Raw genomic sequence first — 16,094 nt, 5'->3', positions numbered from 1 at the left:
TCATAAAGTTTGTTCATACTCACATGTTGATCTACACTAAGATTTTGTCCTTGTCAATCGCAATGTTATCCGAAGCATGTTGGGTTCGTGAACAAGCCCATAGTGAATTTTGCTCACATGAAGATTGTCTTTACGACCATATTTGTTAGCAAGAAGCAACTCTACGAACCACTCTTGCTGATCAAGGCAATGAACTACATTTTTGACAAAAAGATGAATGTGCCGAATATGGTAGGCTTCTACCAGGTGAGAGGAGAGGAGGGCCTAGCTTAGGACCTGGCTGCGCAAGTACTTCTTTGTTCTTCATCATCGTCTGTCGGTGCTGGTGATGAGATCATGTGTATTTTGGGAGGTGGCCTAATATCCGTCCATTAGCTAGGACTTAATTAACCTGATCTATGGTCTGTAATATGATAAATTTGCTGGAGGTGGTATATATCAACCCCTCCTATGATGAACTACTGATGCATCACGGGCTATAGTTGCTTTACTCGTGGTGCATCACCCATTAGGGTAACTGTTATGTAAGGTGGTGTTGCTTATTACCACCATCTTTTAATAAACTGAATGTTGCAATGTGTTATTATTTAGTTACGGTTTCTAGGTAACCTTACCACTTCAATAAAGAAGGTTCACATAGGAGTCTCGTTGTGCAACCAAACAATAGCTTCCATGTACCAACAAAACAAAAGGGGTGTTTGCAGACTACCAAATAAAGAGGGCAGGGTTGCCTCTCCATTACAGAAAAAGACTTCACGGTCTACCAAAGAAAAAAGGAAGTACATATTAGCTCGGAGCTTCTTTAAAACTGCTAACATCTGTACAACTTGAGCGCAAAATCAGCCCACACAACCAAACACGCTCTACATTGTGAGTTGTTGCCAGTTTGTCACCCATATCTACTCCTCCGCTCAGGGGAAAAAGAAGTATAAATATATCCAAAATGAAACGATTTAAAACCTGATTAAATGCATAAAAAATATACGAATCAATAACTATCCTGACCATAATTTACTGTCAAACTCAAACCAAACTCGCGCCCAACGAATCAACGATGCGCTCCCGGGAAATTGTCTGGCTCTCTCACTGTCTCACACCAGCCCACGGATGACTGCTGAAACAAGACCCGAGTTCCCAATTTTTCCCAAACCCGACGCTCCCGTTTCCTTCCCGCCCAAAGCACACTCTCTGTCCCCGCCGCCCGCCGCCCGCCGCCGAGGCCTCCCTTGCTCATGGACGCCGCCGCCGCGAACCCCGCAAGCTCGTCACTGGAAGCCGTGGCCACCGCCTTCCGCTCCCGTGTCAACGAGCTCCAGGACCTCGCCCTTGCCCGGAACAGTGAGCTTTCCCCCCAGCCCAGCCCACTCACGAAACCCTAGCGTCGTGGGCCCTGACCCCCTAATCTTACCCGTACGCAGTGTACCCCGCGACGGCCGTGACCGACCTCGCCGCCGTGGACGCCTCGGTGACGGCCATGGAGGCGCAGGTGCAGGCCATCCGTCGCCGCCTGCAGGAGGAGCTCGACGCCATCCCCAAGGCCAAGGTATCGTTCCGTGCTCAGTGTACCCACAGGTTGCCAGATCTCGTGCCCTACTGGGCTGCGGTCTGTCTCTGAATGCTATTTTCTCTGTTTCTTTGAGAATCCAGAACCGGTGTGGTAATTGGTAAATAGCAAACAGGGAAAGGGGAAACCATTAGGAATTAGGATATCCTGATGAGAGGCTAATCTGGGTAACCCTGCCATCTTCTTTCGGGGAAATGGTGGAACAGTTACGATAACAGTACATGAGTAGGACTCATTAAAAGATTGAAGTAATTGTGTGTGCCCGTCTCTTGTTCCTACCCTGACTGTGAGGATCAGGGATGCAAATTGTCCACTGATGGTGGTGTTTGCTAAACAAAACGGGCTAATCTTGTTCCACTTGCTGCTCTTGTGATGGATGACCGGTTGATTTAAATCATAGGGCATGAAATGGATTTATTTTTTCTTTTGAAAAGGGGATAGGAATTGTGCTACGAGTGTATACTCTGTAGCAATTTTAAATTGGAGTACATATTTTTTTTCGAAAAAGGGCGCTTTATTACTTCAAAGTTTGTCGTAATACACCCGGCCTCTGCATAGCTAGGATGCACACAGCCGTTCACGGACACTATTCGGGAAATAAAAAAGAAGTACAAAGAGATGGCCCATAGAGGTAAATAGATCATGATGAAAGAGCCGCTATCCGTAGACTATGCAGCCACCCATGTCGGGTAATAAACTCCTTGGCCGAATTCTCCAATCGTGTAGACACCTCCATAAAGAGGTCGCGGTCCTCCAATCGCTGAAGCGGCGACCATGAACAGAGCGTAGCCGTAGTTCTGTAGATAACCTGCATAACAGAAGAATTTTTGTCATTGAAAACCTTGTCATTCCTACATAGCCAGAGCGACCATATAACGGCTAACGCTCCCACCCTGATAAGACCCCTAAACCTAACCTCTATCCCATTTAGCCAGTTGCCAAAAATGTTTGCAATGCTGCGGGGAGGGTATAAGCTAGATCCTATCTGAATGATCGACCATATAGCTTTGGCAAATTGACATTGAAAGAACAGATGTTTAATTGTCTCGTCTTCTTGACAGAAAACACATCTCTTACTTCCATGCCAATTCCTTTTGGCAAGGTTATCTTTGGTGAGGATAACACCACGACGAAGGTACCAAGCAAAGACCTTCGTCTTTAGTGGAATCCTCAACTTCCAAATCCTTTTATTGTTATAAACCGGTTGAATAGGTTGAATCAAAGCTTCATACATGGACCTCACTGAGAATTTACCATTCTTAGTAAGTTCCCAGCGAAATAGATCTTTCCCTTGGACCAACTGAACTAGAGCTAGTCTTTGTAGCAGTTCATTCCAGTTAGTCAAGCGGAGACCGACTACATTACGTCGGAAGGTCATAGTTGGTGGAGAGGTTTCCATCACCCTTTGAAGGGTTATGTCCTTATGACGTACGATCCTATATAAAGCTAGATACTGTTTCCGGAGAGTAGTTATTCCCAACCACCTATCCTCCCAGAAACGAATCTCCGACCCATCCCTAATGGAGAAAGAGCCATGCGGAAAGAAGTGCTTCTTAGTAGCCATAATGCCGGCCCAAAAATGTGAATCTCCTGGTTTCCACGAAACCTAAGACATCGCTTTCGAGCCTACATACTTCCTTCTTAACAAGGTTTGCCATACCCCATCCTCCGTTAAGAACCTAGCCAACCATTTTCCTAGTAGGGCCTGGTTCTTAACCTCTAGATCATGGATAACAAGTCCGCCTTGATCTTTGGGACGGCATACGACACTCCATTTGGTCAACCGATATTTTTTCTTCTCACTATCTCCTTGCCAAAAGAATCTAGATCGGAGATAGTCCAATCTATGAAGAATTCCTTTCGGCAGTTGGAAGAATGATATCATATATAGTACCATATTCGTAAGTACTGAATTTATGAGCACCAATCTTCCACCAAGAGATAGTAACTTTCCTTTCCAACTGCTCAGTCTTTTCTGCAATCTTTCCTCGACCATTTTCCATTCGGCTAGGGTAAGTCTCCGATAATGAATCGGAATACCTAAGTAGCTAGTTGGAAAAGAGCCTAAACCACAGCCGAATAATTCGGCATACTGGTTGGCTTCGTCTTGGGCATCACCGAAACAAAACAATTCACTTTTATGGAAATTAATCTTTAGACCCGATAACTGCTAGAAAGCTGATAAGATTAATTTCAGGTTTCTTGCCTTTTCGAGATCATGGTCCATAAAGAGAATTGTGTCATCGGCATATTGCAGAATAGATAGCCCCCCATCAACCAGATGGGGCACCACTCCTTCAATCTGACCATCTTACCGGGATGTGAGGTCAAAATCCATTCCAAATAACGGTCAAGAGAAGCAGAAATCAGCGAGATAGAAGAGGAGATACAGTATGATGGATGAAAGAAGAAAATGGACAGGAGACTTCATTTCATTTGTTCAATGCCCTTTCCTCAGCTGCTTCTTTAGCTACCAGTAGAGTCATCAGCCTATGTCCACCTGAATTTCGAGCCAGTCCATGCCCACTTAAAAGTCCAGTGCATATGTGGGATTGATGTTAGATTACCTGCCCCCACAAAACATTGGCTTCCCCCACACAATGACTTGTTCCTCTAGCACCACCTTGTAGCTCCAACTCATATGTTGAATATTTCTCAACTCGGAAACTCGGCCACTAGTTTCACGTGTTCCAGCTGTAAGAAGTGCTGTCACTTTTTCAGAAATATTGGACCGCATGTCAGGAGATCATGGTCTGTACTGAAATTTGTTTTCCAAATTTCAGAAATGATCGACTAGATGTCATGCCGTCTGGGAGATGGTCTGTACTGAATGTTTTCTAAAACGGATCAATGGACATACATCCTTGCACCTGTCTAAGCGCTTTAGCACCTGAAATACCATCACTCCATAACCTTGTATTATCTGTATAGAAACCTTTGGCTCCCATTTTAAGGTCAGGGCATTCCCATGTGCATGCTGATATTGTCAAATGAGGTTCACTAGCACCAAACAACTATAAATCTGATATGTACACTGGTTGGTTATCCATTTTGGACTCAGAAGTTACTATGCCCACGTATGCTTCAAAGATTTGCCAAATTTTGCCAAGATGCAATTTCTTTATCATGTCAACAGGGCTCACTGCCAATCTAAATCTCTTGCATACAGCAATATCATTCTCAAAGAAGACAGCTCATATTCCCTAGATAGAGGAAATTTCTTAGCACTATGTGAGACTCAACTATTAGTACGACTGCTTATAATTCCATGTGCACTTCCCAGTTCTTCTGCCAATCCATTTGATATATTTGTGAAACATGTGCAAAGTGCTAACAAAATATATCCATGACTTGGCATAAATTGCTTGCGCGCAAAGTCACGATGATCTCAACATCTTCAAGAGTGAGGGTAAACTGGATGCCGGCTGGCCCAACTCAAATTGCACCTGTACAAATCCAACAGCCCCACTGAACACGCGTCAAATCTCGTAAGAACAGGGGGTAAGAACCAGGATTTTTTTATTTTAAAAAACGAGACCAGAGGGGGCGGGATCCCTCAACATATGTTTATAGAAGAGCGAGAAAAGCACCAGGATTCACATCCACTGTTAATGCCAAAGACAGAGAACTGCCAACAAACATGTGAGGACTAGGATTGTCGGTCGAACATTCCTGTTTCCGTTATCAAAACAAACACATGAACACCAGGACCAGAACTGAAGCTGTCATGCTTCCATGATGGCATTTCCCCATATGTTGCTGCTCACGGTGTCCAGGGCTGAAAGCCTGAAACCACCTAGCCCCATGGCGGTATTTCCGTGAACAACTGCTACATCATGAGTTCATGACATATTCTTGGGATCACAATTCTTGCGGCGGGCCATCATGGTTCCTCGATGAACACGACATGATCAGAATCCAAGAGCAGAGTCAGCTGCTATCACATAGTTCCATAATATCCTTCTCTGGGAGGCTTTCTAGATCAAGCTCTGGAAGAAAGGCAAACCTCCAACATTGGTGACACTGTCAGAGTTTTTGGCGAGTGGCTCCACCTTCGCACCACCCACACCCAACTAACATGGCATGAATTGTTGCTGGTAGGCATCATGTGTAACCTTGTGGAGTCTCCTATTATACAGAACTTTCTTTGGAGACACTTCGTTGAACACCTGGTAGTTAGCAACTTCATTGCCTGCTTTGTTGCCTAATACGCCAAGCATCCCATTGAACACTTGGGCACTGGGCAGAGTGGTTGGTTTCAGGCTGGGCATGAAACAGGTGATGGGTCGGATGATGACCCATGACCACTGGCCAGTACATATGCGGGTCTTACAAGGGGATGATATTTTTTATTTGCCCTTAACCTCTTTGAACCTAATTTTGTTCAGTCTGTTGTTGAAATGTGGCTACTTCTCATTGTGGTTTCTTTAAATCCTGATGCAGAAACTAGTGGAGAAATCCTTGAAGCAACAGCAGAAGTTGCAGCACATGCTTGCAAACATGCCATCTGGGATGCGTGAGGATATCGTTGCTACTCCTCTGGAACAGAGCTCGGCAAGGTACTTGGTGCTATTAACTTTATCTGTTATCTCTATCTTCACTTTTTGTGACAAGAATCATGCTGTTTGTGTTCCAGGATGTTGCCTGAGTGCTTTAGTTTCAACACACCTGCAGAATTTCTGGACTCTGATTTTAAGATTAAGGATGAGCCAGTTGCAGCTCCCAAAGTAAAGAATTTTATTTTGTGTAATATTCACTGTTAGCTATAATTATTTTAAAAAGAAGTTCTGTTTGTTGAACTAATGCCTTCTTTTGTTTCTGTGAAGAAGGGGAAAGGGGCAGCACCTCGTTGGTATATATCCACCGGGGAGCTTGACTCATTGTCATCGTAAGTTATCAATTTTACCTGTAGCTTCATTTCAGTATCATTGCTTCATATAAGAGCAACCATCCACTTTTGATATTCTAACCCTGGTTGAGCGGCCCTTTATTCTTTTACATCTCTGTGCTAGAGCTTCCGATTTATGTACATGCAAGTGCTTTTTTTTTTCCCAGTATTACTCTGCATACGTGATGTGTGTGTTCTCATTCCTTTTCCTTTTTCTACAAATACTCAGAGTTGCTAGCTGACTGTTTTGTGATTTACGTAGAGCCTAGACAAATCTGCTCGGCTGAATCTGCTTTGTTTGCATTGTAATCTTCTGCTGCCTGTAGGGCGCACTGTTCTGAGGCAGTGATTTGGTTTATTAGTGTCATCCAATCACTCTGGTAGTGGGACATGTGGTCGTGTTTCCTTACATGGTCTTTTCTCTTCATTTTGAACTCATCAATAACCATCTGTTAGTTTTATACCTCTGTATATCACTGGTATTACCTTGTCGAACGAGTTGAGGTATCTGAGTTGAAGAAAATAAATAATGTGATAAATAGCGGTGTGGCTGACATTAAGAAAAGGGTTCCAGGCTAATTTACTAAAATTTAGGAGAACAAATGGTCTTTTTTTTTTTGCTTAGTCCAAATGCCACTGGAAACATTAATCATCTTTCCTAATATTTTGTCAGGTGAATATGCAAATTCTATTTTGCTCGTCTCAGATGATAGTGATTAAATCTTATGGCTTTTTTCATAACTAGACACTAAATATGATATCCCATTTTGTTACTACAGGTACATGAGGGGGAGGCTTACACTGGAGAAGGTTAACATTGCAATAAACGAGATGGCAACATATGCAGATGCTAATGCTCATCTTGTTGCATGTCCTAAGAAAAAGGTTTCCCTTTTGCGCTACTTTTCGCTGATAAGCAGTTACTTTTTGAGATGACATTTTCTTTACCACTCTCAACGTTCTTGCAGTTATCTGAAGACACATGGGAAAGGGCTTTGGTAAGTTCTGGACATTGCTGTTAATCTGATTTCATCATGTAGAAAAAATCATATTGTAATTTCTGTCTAGGAACTAAGGGACATAGCTGCCACTGAGGCAGCGAAGGGGAAGCATTTCTTCCTGGAAGCTGATATAAAGGGGCCTGGGCTAAAGCTTGATCACACAGGCAAATCTATCCTTACCGTGAGTATTTGCATCTTTAACCACTTTGGTCGAAACTTTATAGTATATTCCTATTCTTCATGATCACAGATGAACAAATGACAATTTTTTTTTGCTACTGCATCTGTTCTTCTAATATCTTGTTTCCATAGTCTAAAGTAACTGAAAAAATAACTAGCAAGTACATTGACGAATCCGAGTAGTCATTGAACAAGATGAAGAAAAGAAATTTCTACCCCTATCCTTAAGTGATCACCAGTTCAAAGTTATAAACGAATATTGCTGTGCATGTACTTTCCTTCCAGCTTCACAAAAACTACTGCACTTTTCATGAATATGTTACATCAACTGTAGAAAAACTTGAAACTATGGGAATATTACATCAACTGCAAAAAAAATCTATTAAAACAAAACCAATTAGTTCCAAATATCAAATATGGACATGATAATCCTGTACTGTTTTCTAGGTCCTTCGTCATCTTGGCCGCATCCATGAGACTCGGATTGGGCATCACCGGGTCTTCATACTAGCGAAACAACGCTGAATGGAAGGGTTGCTAGAAGCATGAACATTTGATGTGGTTATATTGCCGGAGCCACGCATCTGTGCAGCCTGTATGCTACTGCCTAGTTTGGTTTGCAATTATAGTAGTCCATGTAATTTGAGTGCATGATTGTGATTCTGTGGCCGCATGTGTCCGCTCTTCTGTGAGAGTGAGACGCTGTGTTAGTCAGAACTCTCATCCTATATGTATGAATCATTAGTTTGTTACCTTTCTGCTGCAGTTTCATATGTAAGTAGCTTATTAAGAGTTTTTTTTAAGAGTAGCTGAGCAAGAGCTAGACAAAAACAAAGGTGAAACCCTGATATATTCCTCTGCTTACATCTGCATCCTTTCTGGAGCTGCTTACTCCAGAGTGGGTGATATAGAAAGCAAGCTCACCGTGTTCTTACCAGTCTTGTCGACTTGCAAGCTGCAAGCGAGAAATGGGTCACTTTCCAGGTATCATGTTCGCAGCAGAAACAGTTTGCAAATATGATGACTGGCGAAAGTGAGCGGGACCAACCGCTCTCCTCTAATGACCTTAAGTTCTGAACACCCGCTGTGATGACTTGGCCTTGTTTTCTTCCTCATAAATAAGATAGCTTAAACTTTTAGTTCAAAGACAGAGCTCACGAACTATGGTGCTCAAGGCCAAGAGGCCAGAGCGAAGGACACCAATGAACACGCGGATCCTAGCACCACGCGGAGATGTCAAGTCCCTACAGTACCGCCGCCCGCCGGCAGCACCGTCGCCTGGTCCGGCAGCACCGCCACCGCCGCCGGCCTCCTTGCAGCACGCGGCGCCCCTGTTTGTAGCAACCTTACAGCAACTGCCGGCGACGCTTGTAGCGCTAGCCGCTGCCGCCGCCCGGTGTCTATTGTAGCTGACGCTGTCGCTCTGTCGCCTATTGTAGCTAACGCTTCCGCCCTTCGTAGCAGAGGCCGACACCTATTGTAGCAGCCGCCGTCGCGCCGCCGCCCTTTGTAGCAGTCGCCGCCGCCCTTTGTAGCAGACTCCTCCGCCCTCTGTAGCGGACGCGGACACCTATTGTAGCATATGTGTCGCGTCGCCGCCCTTCGTAGCAGCGGCCGCTGCCCTTTGTAGCAGACGCCAACGCCACAAAGTAGCACGGCCACCAACCGCGTGTAGCGACGCCGACAGCCACAAGTAGCAACGCCGCCCCTGCCATCCCTCGCAGCACCGATGCTCCACCACACCATGGCTGCAGCTGCGCCGGCCAAGCTTGGGGGGCCGTCGGAGGACGAGGAGGTGGGTGCCTTGGGCCTGGCTTGGTGCGCTTGGAGGAGCGGGGCATGCGCCATGGGTGGCGGCTGAGCAGGCGGGCGCTATGCCGTTGGTAGCAGGCCCGGCCATCCTTTGTAGCAACGTTGCACAATAATTGCAGCAGCGCCATCTATCGACGGGTTCGCAGAAGCATCGCCATCGCCATGGCCGGAGCGGCAACAGCGGTGGCCGCAGGCGGCGAGCATGGTCGCGACGACCTCGCCGGAGGGGGACGAGCTCGTGCAGTCCACTGGATGAAGGCCTCCGCCGCGCCACCCAGCTTGTAAGCTGGAGTGGAATCCTCACGCGTACAGGCCGTCCGCGTCGAGTGAAATCCACGGCCCCGACGGCGCGTCGGCGAGGAGTCGCCGGCGAGGCCGCCGACCCTGTACGTATTAGAATAGGAGTAGTAGATTAAAAAAAATGTAATGGGTACCTTTTTAATGAAGAAAAATTATTTCTGCCTATGACACGCGGGCCAGGACGGACAAGGGGCGGACGCGAGCGGCCAACCATCGACGTCCGCGGCCATGCAAAATCGTTCCAGATTTAGGCCGGGTTTGGATCGTCCGAACGCCGCGGCCATCTGTTTTAGGGATGGATCCGGGCGGAACAGGGTTTTTGTTCGACTCGACCCATCGCCGCGTTGATGCCCTAACGAGGGGAATTTCATCTGGAGAGAAGCGACGGAAAACGATAAGCTAATGGTGGACCCCATCCACCGCTCTACCTCTGACGTTGCAACTTGCAAGGGCACGCATGTGCCACGTAGCGGACGATCGCTTGTCACGATCCCCCCGGGGGAACACAAGGCAGTGTGCCAACTGCCAACAAAGGCAGTGTGCCAACTGCCAAGCCTCACAAAACTACAGAGCGGGAGAGACAACCACGACACAAGGCCACGATGAGGACGCTGGTTGCCTCCATCTGCCTCCTCCTCCTTCTACCCTTTTCTGCATCATCATCTTCTTCTTCCTCCTCCAAATCCAGATCCATCCCCATCTCAAATTTCAGCTTCCCACAGCAGCAGCAGCAGAGCAATATCATCACGCATCTCCCTGGCTTCGAGGGACCCCTCCCCTTCCAACTCCAAACAGGGTGAGTACATACATCTAGCTCTGTTAATCAGCAAGCTTTCTCCACTCAGTAAATAATTTGTTCGGCTTATTTCTCGTGTGATGTGAACTACACATGCACCGCATCCCCATCATAGCTAGGTATGTGGAGGTTGACGAGAGCAATGGCGTCCGCCTCTTCTACTACTTCATCCGGTCGGAGAGGAACCCGGCAGAGGACCCCGTCATGCTCTGGCTCACTGGTGGCCCTGGATGCTCCGCCTTTTCTGGCCTCGTCTACGAGATCGGTACGTAACTCCCAAATCGATTGCACCTTTCATTCCTTCCTTGATCAAACGGTACTATTCATATGTCTGCTTGGAAACAATCGGCAACTATTGTACTAGTATGTTTGGCTTCAAAGCCAACTGTCCATATGCTTCCAAGCGATCTGAATTTACCTGTATAATACAAAAAACATTTTTACTATATATGATGATCTAAATAATCAAGTATGTGCAGGCCCTCTGAGTTTTGACCGTCGCACCTACGTCGATGGCTTGCCCAAGCTGCTTTATAAACCAGACGCATGGACAAAGGCAGGTTTTCCGATCTCTAATCCTTCTTCTTCATCATCTTCTCCTTATAATTTAATTATGACTATATATGAATCTGAATTGCACGTCTTGATCCCACCTAGGTTAGCAATGTCATCTTCCTGGATTCCCCGGTAGGAACTGGGTTCTCATACTCCGTAACACCACAAGGATACGAATCAAGTGACACCAAAGCTGTCACTCAAATTGTCACCTTCCTCACAAAGGTCACGTATATACACTTGTTTGATCACCCAACCGTTACTAGCATATATATACGGACCGCAGATGCTAACGTTTCTTACTTTTGCAGTGGTTTGATGAGCACCCAGAGTTCTTGTCAAACCCTTTCTACGTTGCCGGTGACTCCTACAGTGGTATGATTGTGCCAGCGATCACCCTTGAAATTGCTAAAGGGAAGGAAGATGGCAATGGGCCAGCTCTTAATCTAAAGGTTGAGAATTCTACAGTACGCTAATAGAGCGCAACTACCATGTTTGATCCCGTCCCTGTTGTAAATGACCTCCGAAAGTTAGTTTAGCTTCAACTTACTTCCATGCTAATGTGACATGTCATGATCAGGGTTATCTTGTGGGTAATCCAGTCACGGATGGGAATTTGATAATCAGCCAGAGTACCGTTTGCTCATGGAATGGGTCTCATATCTGATGAAATGTACCAGGTATTATTTCTTCTTTGTGAAAGCGATCTTCCTACTTGGATACATGCATGACCTCATATATTAAGTTGGTACTTCGATAAAAAAAATACTCAAATATATACGACTAGTTGCAAGCTGTAGCATATTGTTATTCCGGGAATGTTGTAATAGTTTCAGTAGGTAATAAAAATGTGTGAACAGGTTACTAAATTTTAGAACAGGGGTGAACAATTTCATGCAAGTCCTTTTGCTTCGGTAACTCTGCATGACTGGGAGTAAAGAAACTTGATGAATATTCTTGTATTTGTTTCAGCAATAAGAAATCAAGTCTGCATACTAGTATTATGCTTGCCTTTGCAGTTCAGTTTATCGTTATTTTGCGTTTTGGTATTTTCAGGCATACAAGGATAGCTGCGGTGCAGACCAAAGCAGACAGCAAAGCCGTCAGTGCACAAGTAGTCATGATGTCATTGATAAGGTATCCAATTCTTTTTTTTCCCATTTCTGTATGAGTAGCCATTGAAATGGTTTGTTCACAAAGTGTGTCAAGGACATATGGCCAAACCATATTCTGGAGCCAATGTGCACTTTTGCAAGCCCACATCGATACAATCTGAAGCTGAGTTCAGGTGCACGGGAGATGCTCCGGCTGCAAGACTACACTGCCAGGACCGGGCTTCAACTGTCTAAGATTTCTACAGAGTGTAGAGTTAGTGACCAAGCGCAACTTAATTTGCTCTTCTTCCTTACTAGAACATAAACGGATTCTCTCTAACCATTCGGATTTCATCACAGCCGGCAGAATATCTTATGTCCAGAACATGGGCAAACAATGAAATAGTCAGAGAGGCTCTTGGTATCCACATGGTAATTCACACCAAGTGTCGTGAATAATCAGTTGCTGCTTCCTGATTGGTAATGTTTATCAATTACATTCTATGTTGCAGGGAACAGTTCCTTTATGGATAAGATGCAATGACGACATACTGTACGCTAACGATATTCACAGTTCAGTGAAACATCATCTCGAGGTCACCACAAGAGGCTACAAATGTCTAGTTTACAGTGGTGATCACGACATGATCATACCTTTCATCGGCACGCAAGCCTGGATCAGGTCTCTGAATTTCTCTGTTGTGAATGAGTGGAGACCATGGTATGTCGATGCACAAGTAGCAGGGTGAGTCGCAGTACACCAGCTAGTTGAGAGCACATTGTGAAACAAAACAAATTCTAGCTTGTCCCCGCATGCCAGTGTGCTTTCAGGACTGATTTGTCAGTCGTGGGTTGCAACTTTCAATTGGATGGGTTGACACATGCATGTCCTGATGCTCATGAGGATCTTCTCTTATATGCAGATATACAAGGTCATATTCAAATAACCTCACATTCGCAACCGTGAAGGTACGAGACCTGGATGTCATTCTTTCCCATTTTTCCATTTCTGTGCACAGACCTTATCTGTACGCCAATGGCAGGGGTTGTAGCATGGTTTGCTAACATATAAGAATGATATACTACACAGAATAAATATATAATGTTCTTCAAAAAAGAATAAATATATATTAATTTGTCGTTTGTTAATTAGGGCGGCGGACATACTGCTCCAGAGTACATGCCAAAGCAATGCCTTGCTATGTTTGCAAGGTGGGTTTCTGGTGAAACTCTTTGATGGTCAATTTCAGCCTCAGATGGTTTTTACTCGGTGCATCACACTGCAAAATCCAGAGTGATAATTGGTCAAAATGTACAAGGATGGTGTACCAAGGTAGACGAAACACTTGAGAACTCATAATGCAAAATATTATTCTCGGTGCAGACCGTTATCTAAATATCGACCTGCATGGTCTAGAAGAAAAAGAACGTATCATGCTGCACCGGCAGCTTACGCTCTTTGGATGAGAAAGAGTGGAATACCTGGAACATTTGGAACGCACTACAACAGAATTAACCTGCGACCCATTTTCCTCTTTTTTTCTTCTTTTGAACGGGAATAGGGTCCGAAGACCCTAGAAGCTGCATATATTGACCAAGTGATGGTTACATTTTACATCAAATCCCCTATAGATTAGGGGATTTTGGGATAAGGACTGAACTTTTACAGAAGAAGCCCTAGAAAAATTTGGTAAAAAGCCATCATGTCTTCCAAGTTCTGCACCGCTTCTGACGGATCTCGCCGTCGACTTGCTCCACCACATAGAGGACGCCGGCACCGGGGAAGAACCACTTGGTTCAGCGTCGTGGCAGGAGTGCAAGATCTTCCCCTTGGACCTCTTCTTGGCCTCTGGGAAGAAGAGGCTAGGACTCTGACGAGCACAAAGCGGCTCTCTCAGCCGCGGATAGCTTCGTCCGGCGCGAAGCTTGGATTAACCAGGATCTACAGCTTGAGAAGGCCGAGGACAAGTCCGCTCTTCGTCGATCCCCGGAGCAGGAGGAAGAGATGCGGGCCATGGACGACCTACCACCCCCACACCGTCACCTCGACAGCTTGGAAGAGGAAGAGAGGCCAAGCCATGTCGCCTCTACTGCTCCGCACGAACCACCCCTGCCACCAGAGGGCAAAAGCCACTTCTAGATGCAAAGGCCACCAAGGAGCACCTTCGCCTCTCCTCACCACCACGGCCGGCCGGAGGCTTCGCTGTCACAGGGTGGGTGGCGTCGCACCGTTCGTCCTCCTCGCCACCTCGGCCGGCCATCAAGAACGGAGGAGCACCACACCCGAGCACAAAAAATTAGCCCGCAGCCAATGTTTTATTCAGGGAGACAGTGGTTTCCCTCTCCACTGCCGGCTCCACCCATCAGAGCAGCAGCAAGGGAAGGAGAAGCCCTAAAGCAAGCAAGATCTGGGCGGCGAGATCTGCCGCTCATCTCCAACTACCGGGCAAAGAGCCCACTACCGGCACACGGCCAACAAACCTAGCTACCCTAACTACTCCGGCGCCCCCTTCTCCATCTCCGGCTGTCAGCGCCGCCGGATAGGAGTTGGGGGCAGCCCGGTAAGATCTTTGCGACTACCAAGGAGAGGAGCGAGAGCGGTGGGAGGGGAGGGGAAAAGTGGTGAAGGCTCCAGTATTTCCCTCTCTTACCAATCTTTATAACTACAACTACAAGATTGGTATTCAGAATTAACACAGTGATGCACTTTTTTTTAGAATAACAGTCTGACGTAGTATTTTGGAACAAAAAACATTTTTTTTTAAACATGCAACATCCAAGCTACAAAATGAGCCCTCAACCGTTTCCCCCTCGAGCCGCCTCTCTCCTCCGTAAAAATTGACGCTCCCCCGAACCCGATATTTCAAGCAACACACGTATCTCAATTTGAGGGAAACAATTTATTGTAAGTTTCGTGGCATTAATTGGATATTTATTAATTTGCTTCATTGCCCATACCATATAGTTTTTTTTCTTCGAAATGGGTATTCCCGACCTCTGCCTCTGCATCAGTAGATGCACACAACCTTCTTCATTGCCCATACCATATAGTATTTTTTTGGCCATACGATATAGTTGAACATAATCTTTATTTGAAAGTGGTATATTCTAGAAGTTCTTAGCATAAAACTACCATTTTTGTGCTTAAATTTCGAAAAACTACCACTTGTAAAAAAACCCATAAATTGGAACTCTATAACATTTTTGCAATGTGCACTAATGGAACAATGATACCTAATTGATAGCCTTTCTGACAAGTGGGACCCACCTGGACGGACGACGTGACAAAAATCTGAGCAATTTCCTAAGGTGAGAATATGTAAATATCTAAAAAAGTAATAAAAAAGGAAAAATTAAAATCTCAGTCCGGTCCCTCGTCGTGCCAGTGCGCCATGACTGATGCCTAGCTCGGCCGGCTGCTCCTCCTCCTAGTCCCAGTGGCGAGGATGTAGATGCTGACGCGCCCTGCCTCTCCCTATCCTCTCCCCTTTCGGCGACCAAGTCGACATATCGCGGCAACAAGAAACGTTCTTAATTCTATTGTCAATATTCCTGTCCAGTTAGTTGCACCGGATACAGTAATACCGATGTTCAGGACACCATGCCCGTCCATCATGGTTGGAACGATCGAAGTCCCACTCCGATCTTTTCCATCCATTTTTTTGCGAATCGATCTTTTCCATCCTAAGCTATAGTTAAGTCCTTCATTTTTCAAACTAGTTATTGATCTACGAGTAGCCGCATAATTAATTAGGAAAGATGTATTAGATACTGTAAGAGGGAGAGAGTCCGGATCGATCAGTTTTGGTTGCATAGGTTTTTGGTAGGTTAGGTAGGAGTCATGGGTCACCTATATAACAGGCAGGCTTAGGGTTTAGGGTAGATCTTCGGCCTTGTATCGTAG

The 16,094-nt window shown here is 45.6% G+C and overlaps 2 protein-coding genes across 2 annotated transcripts; both read left to right on the top strand.

Moving 5' to 3' along the window:
• Window positions 1-1,467: 1,467 nt before the first annotated feature.
• On the top strand, window positions 1,468-8,491 carry LOC124675824 (spindle and kinetochore-associated protein 1 homolog). The gene is made up of 8 exons (XM_047211897.1): window positions 1,468-1,543; window positions 6,008-6,123; window positions 6,201-6,291; window positions 6,391-6,452; window positions 7,232-7,337; window positions 7,421-7,450; window positions 7,521-7,634; window positions 8,081-8,491. Exons 1-8 carry the CDS (start codon window positions 1,475-1,477, stop codon window positions 8,156-8,158), a joined length of 666 nt encoding a protein of 221 aa, XP_047067853.1. The 5' UTR covers window positions 1,468-1,474; the 3' UTR covers window positions 8,159-8,491.
• A 1,818-nt stretch (window positions 8,492-10,309) lies between these two features.
• On the top strand, window positions 10,310-13,557 carry LOC124675825 (serine carboxypeptidase-like 2). The gene is given in 14 exon segments (XM_047211898.1): window positions 10,310-10,541; window positions 10,661-10,806; window positions 11,021-11,097; window positions 11,199-11,321; window positions 11,408-11,548; window positions 11,677-11,701; window positions 11,704-11,718; window positions 11,721-11,776; window positions 12,153-12,233; window positions 12,297-12,464; window positions 12,551-12,622; window positions 12,703-12,935; window positions 13,114-13,159; window positions 13,344-13,557. Coding segments are annotated over 14 exon segments (1,461 nt in total). The 5' UTR covers window positions 10,310-10,347; the 3' UTR covers window positions 13,428-13,557.
• Window positions 13,558-16,094: the final 2,537 nt, after the last annotated feature.

Source organism: Lolium rigidum, chromosome 7, assembly GCF_022539505.1.
Source record: "Lolium rigidum isolate FL_2022 chromosome 7, APGP_CSIRO_Lrig_0.1, whole genome shotgun sequence".
NCBI lineage: Eukaryota > Viridiplantae > Streptophyta > Magnoliopsida > Poales > Poaceae > Lolium > Lolium rigidum.
This window is presented reverse-complemented; position numbering and strand designations above follow the sequence as displayed.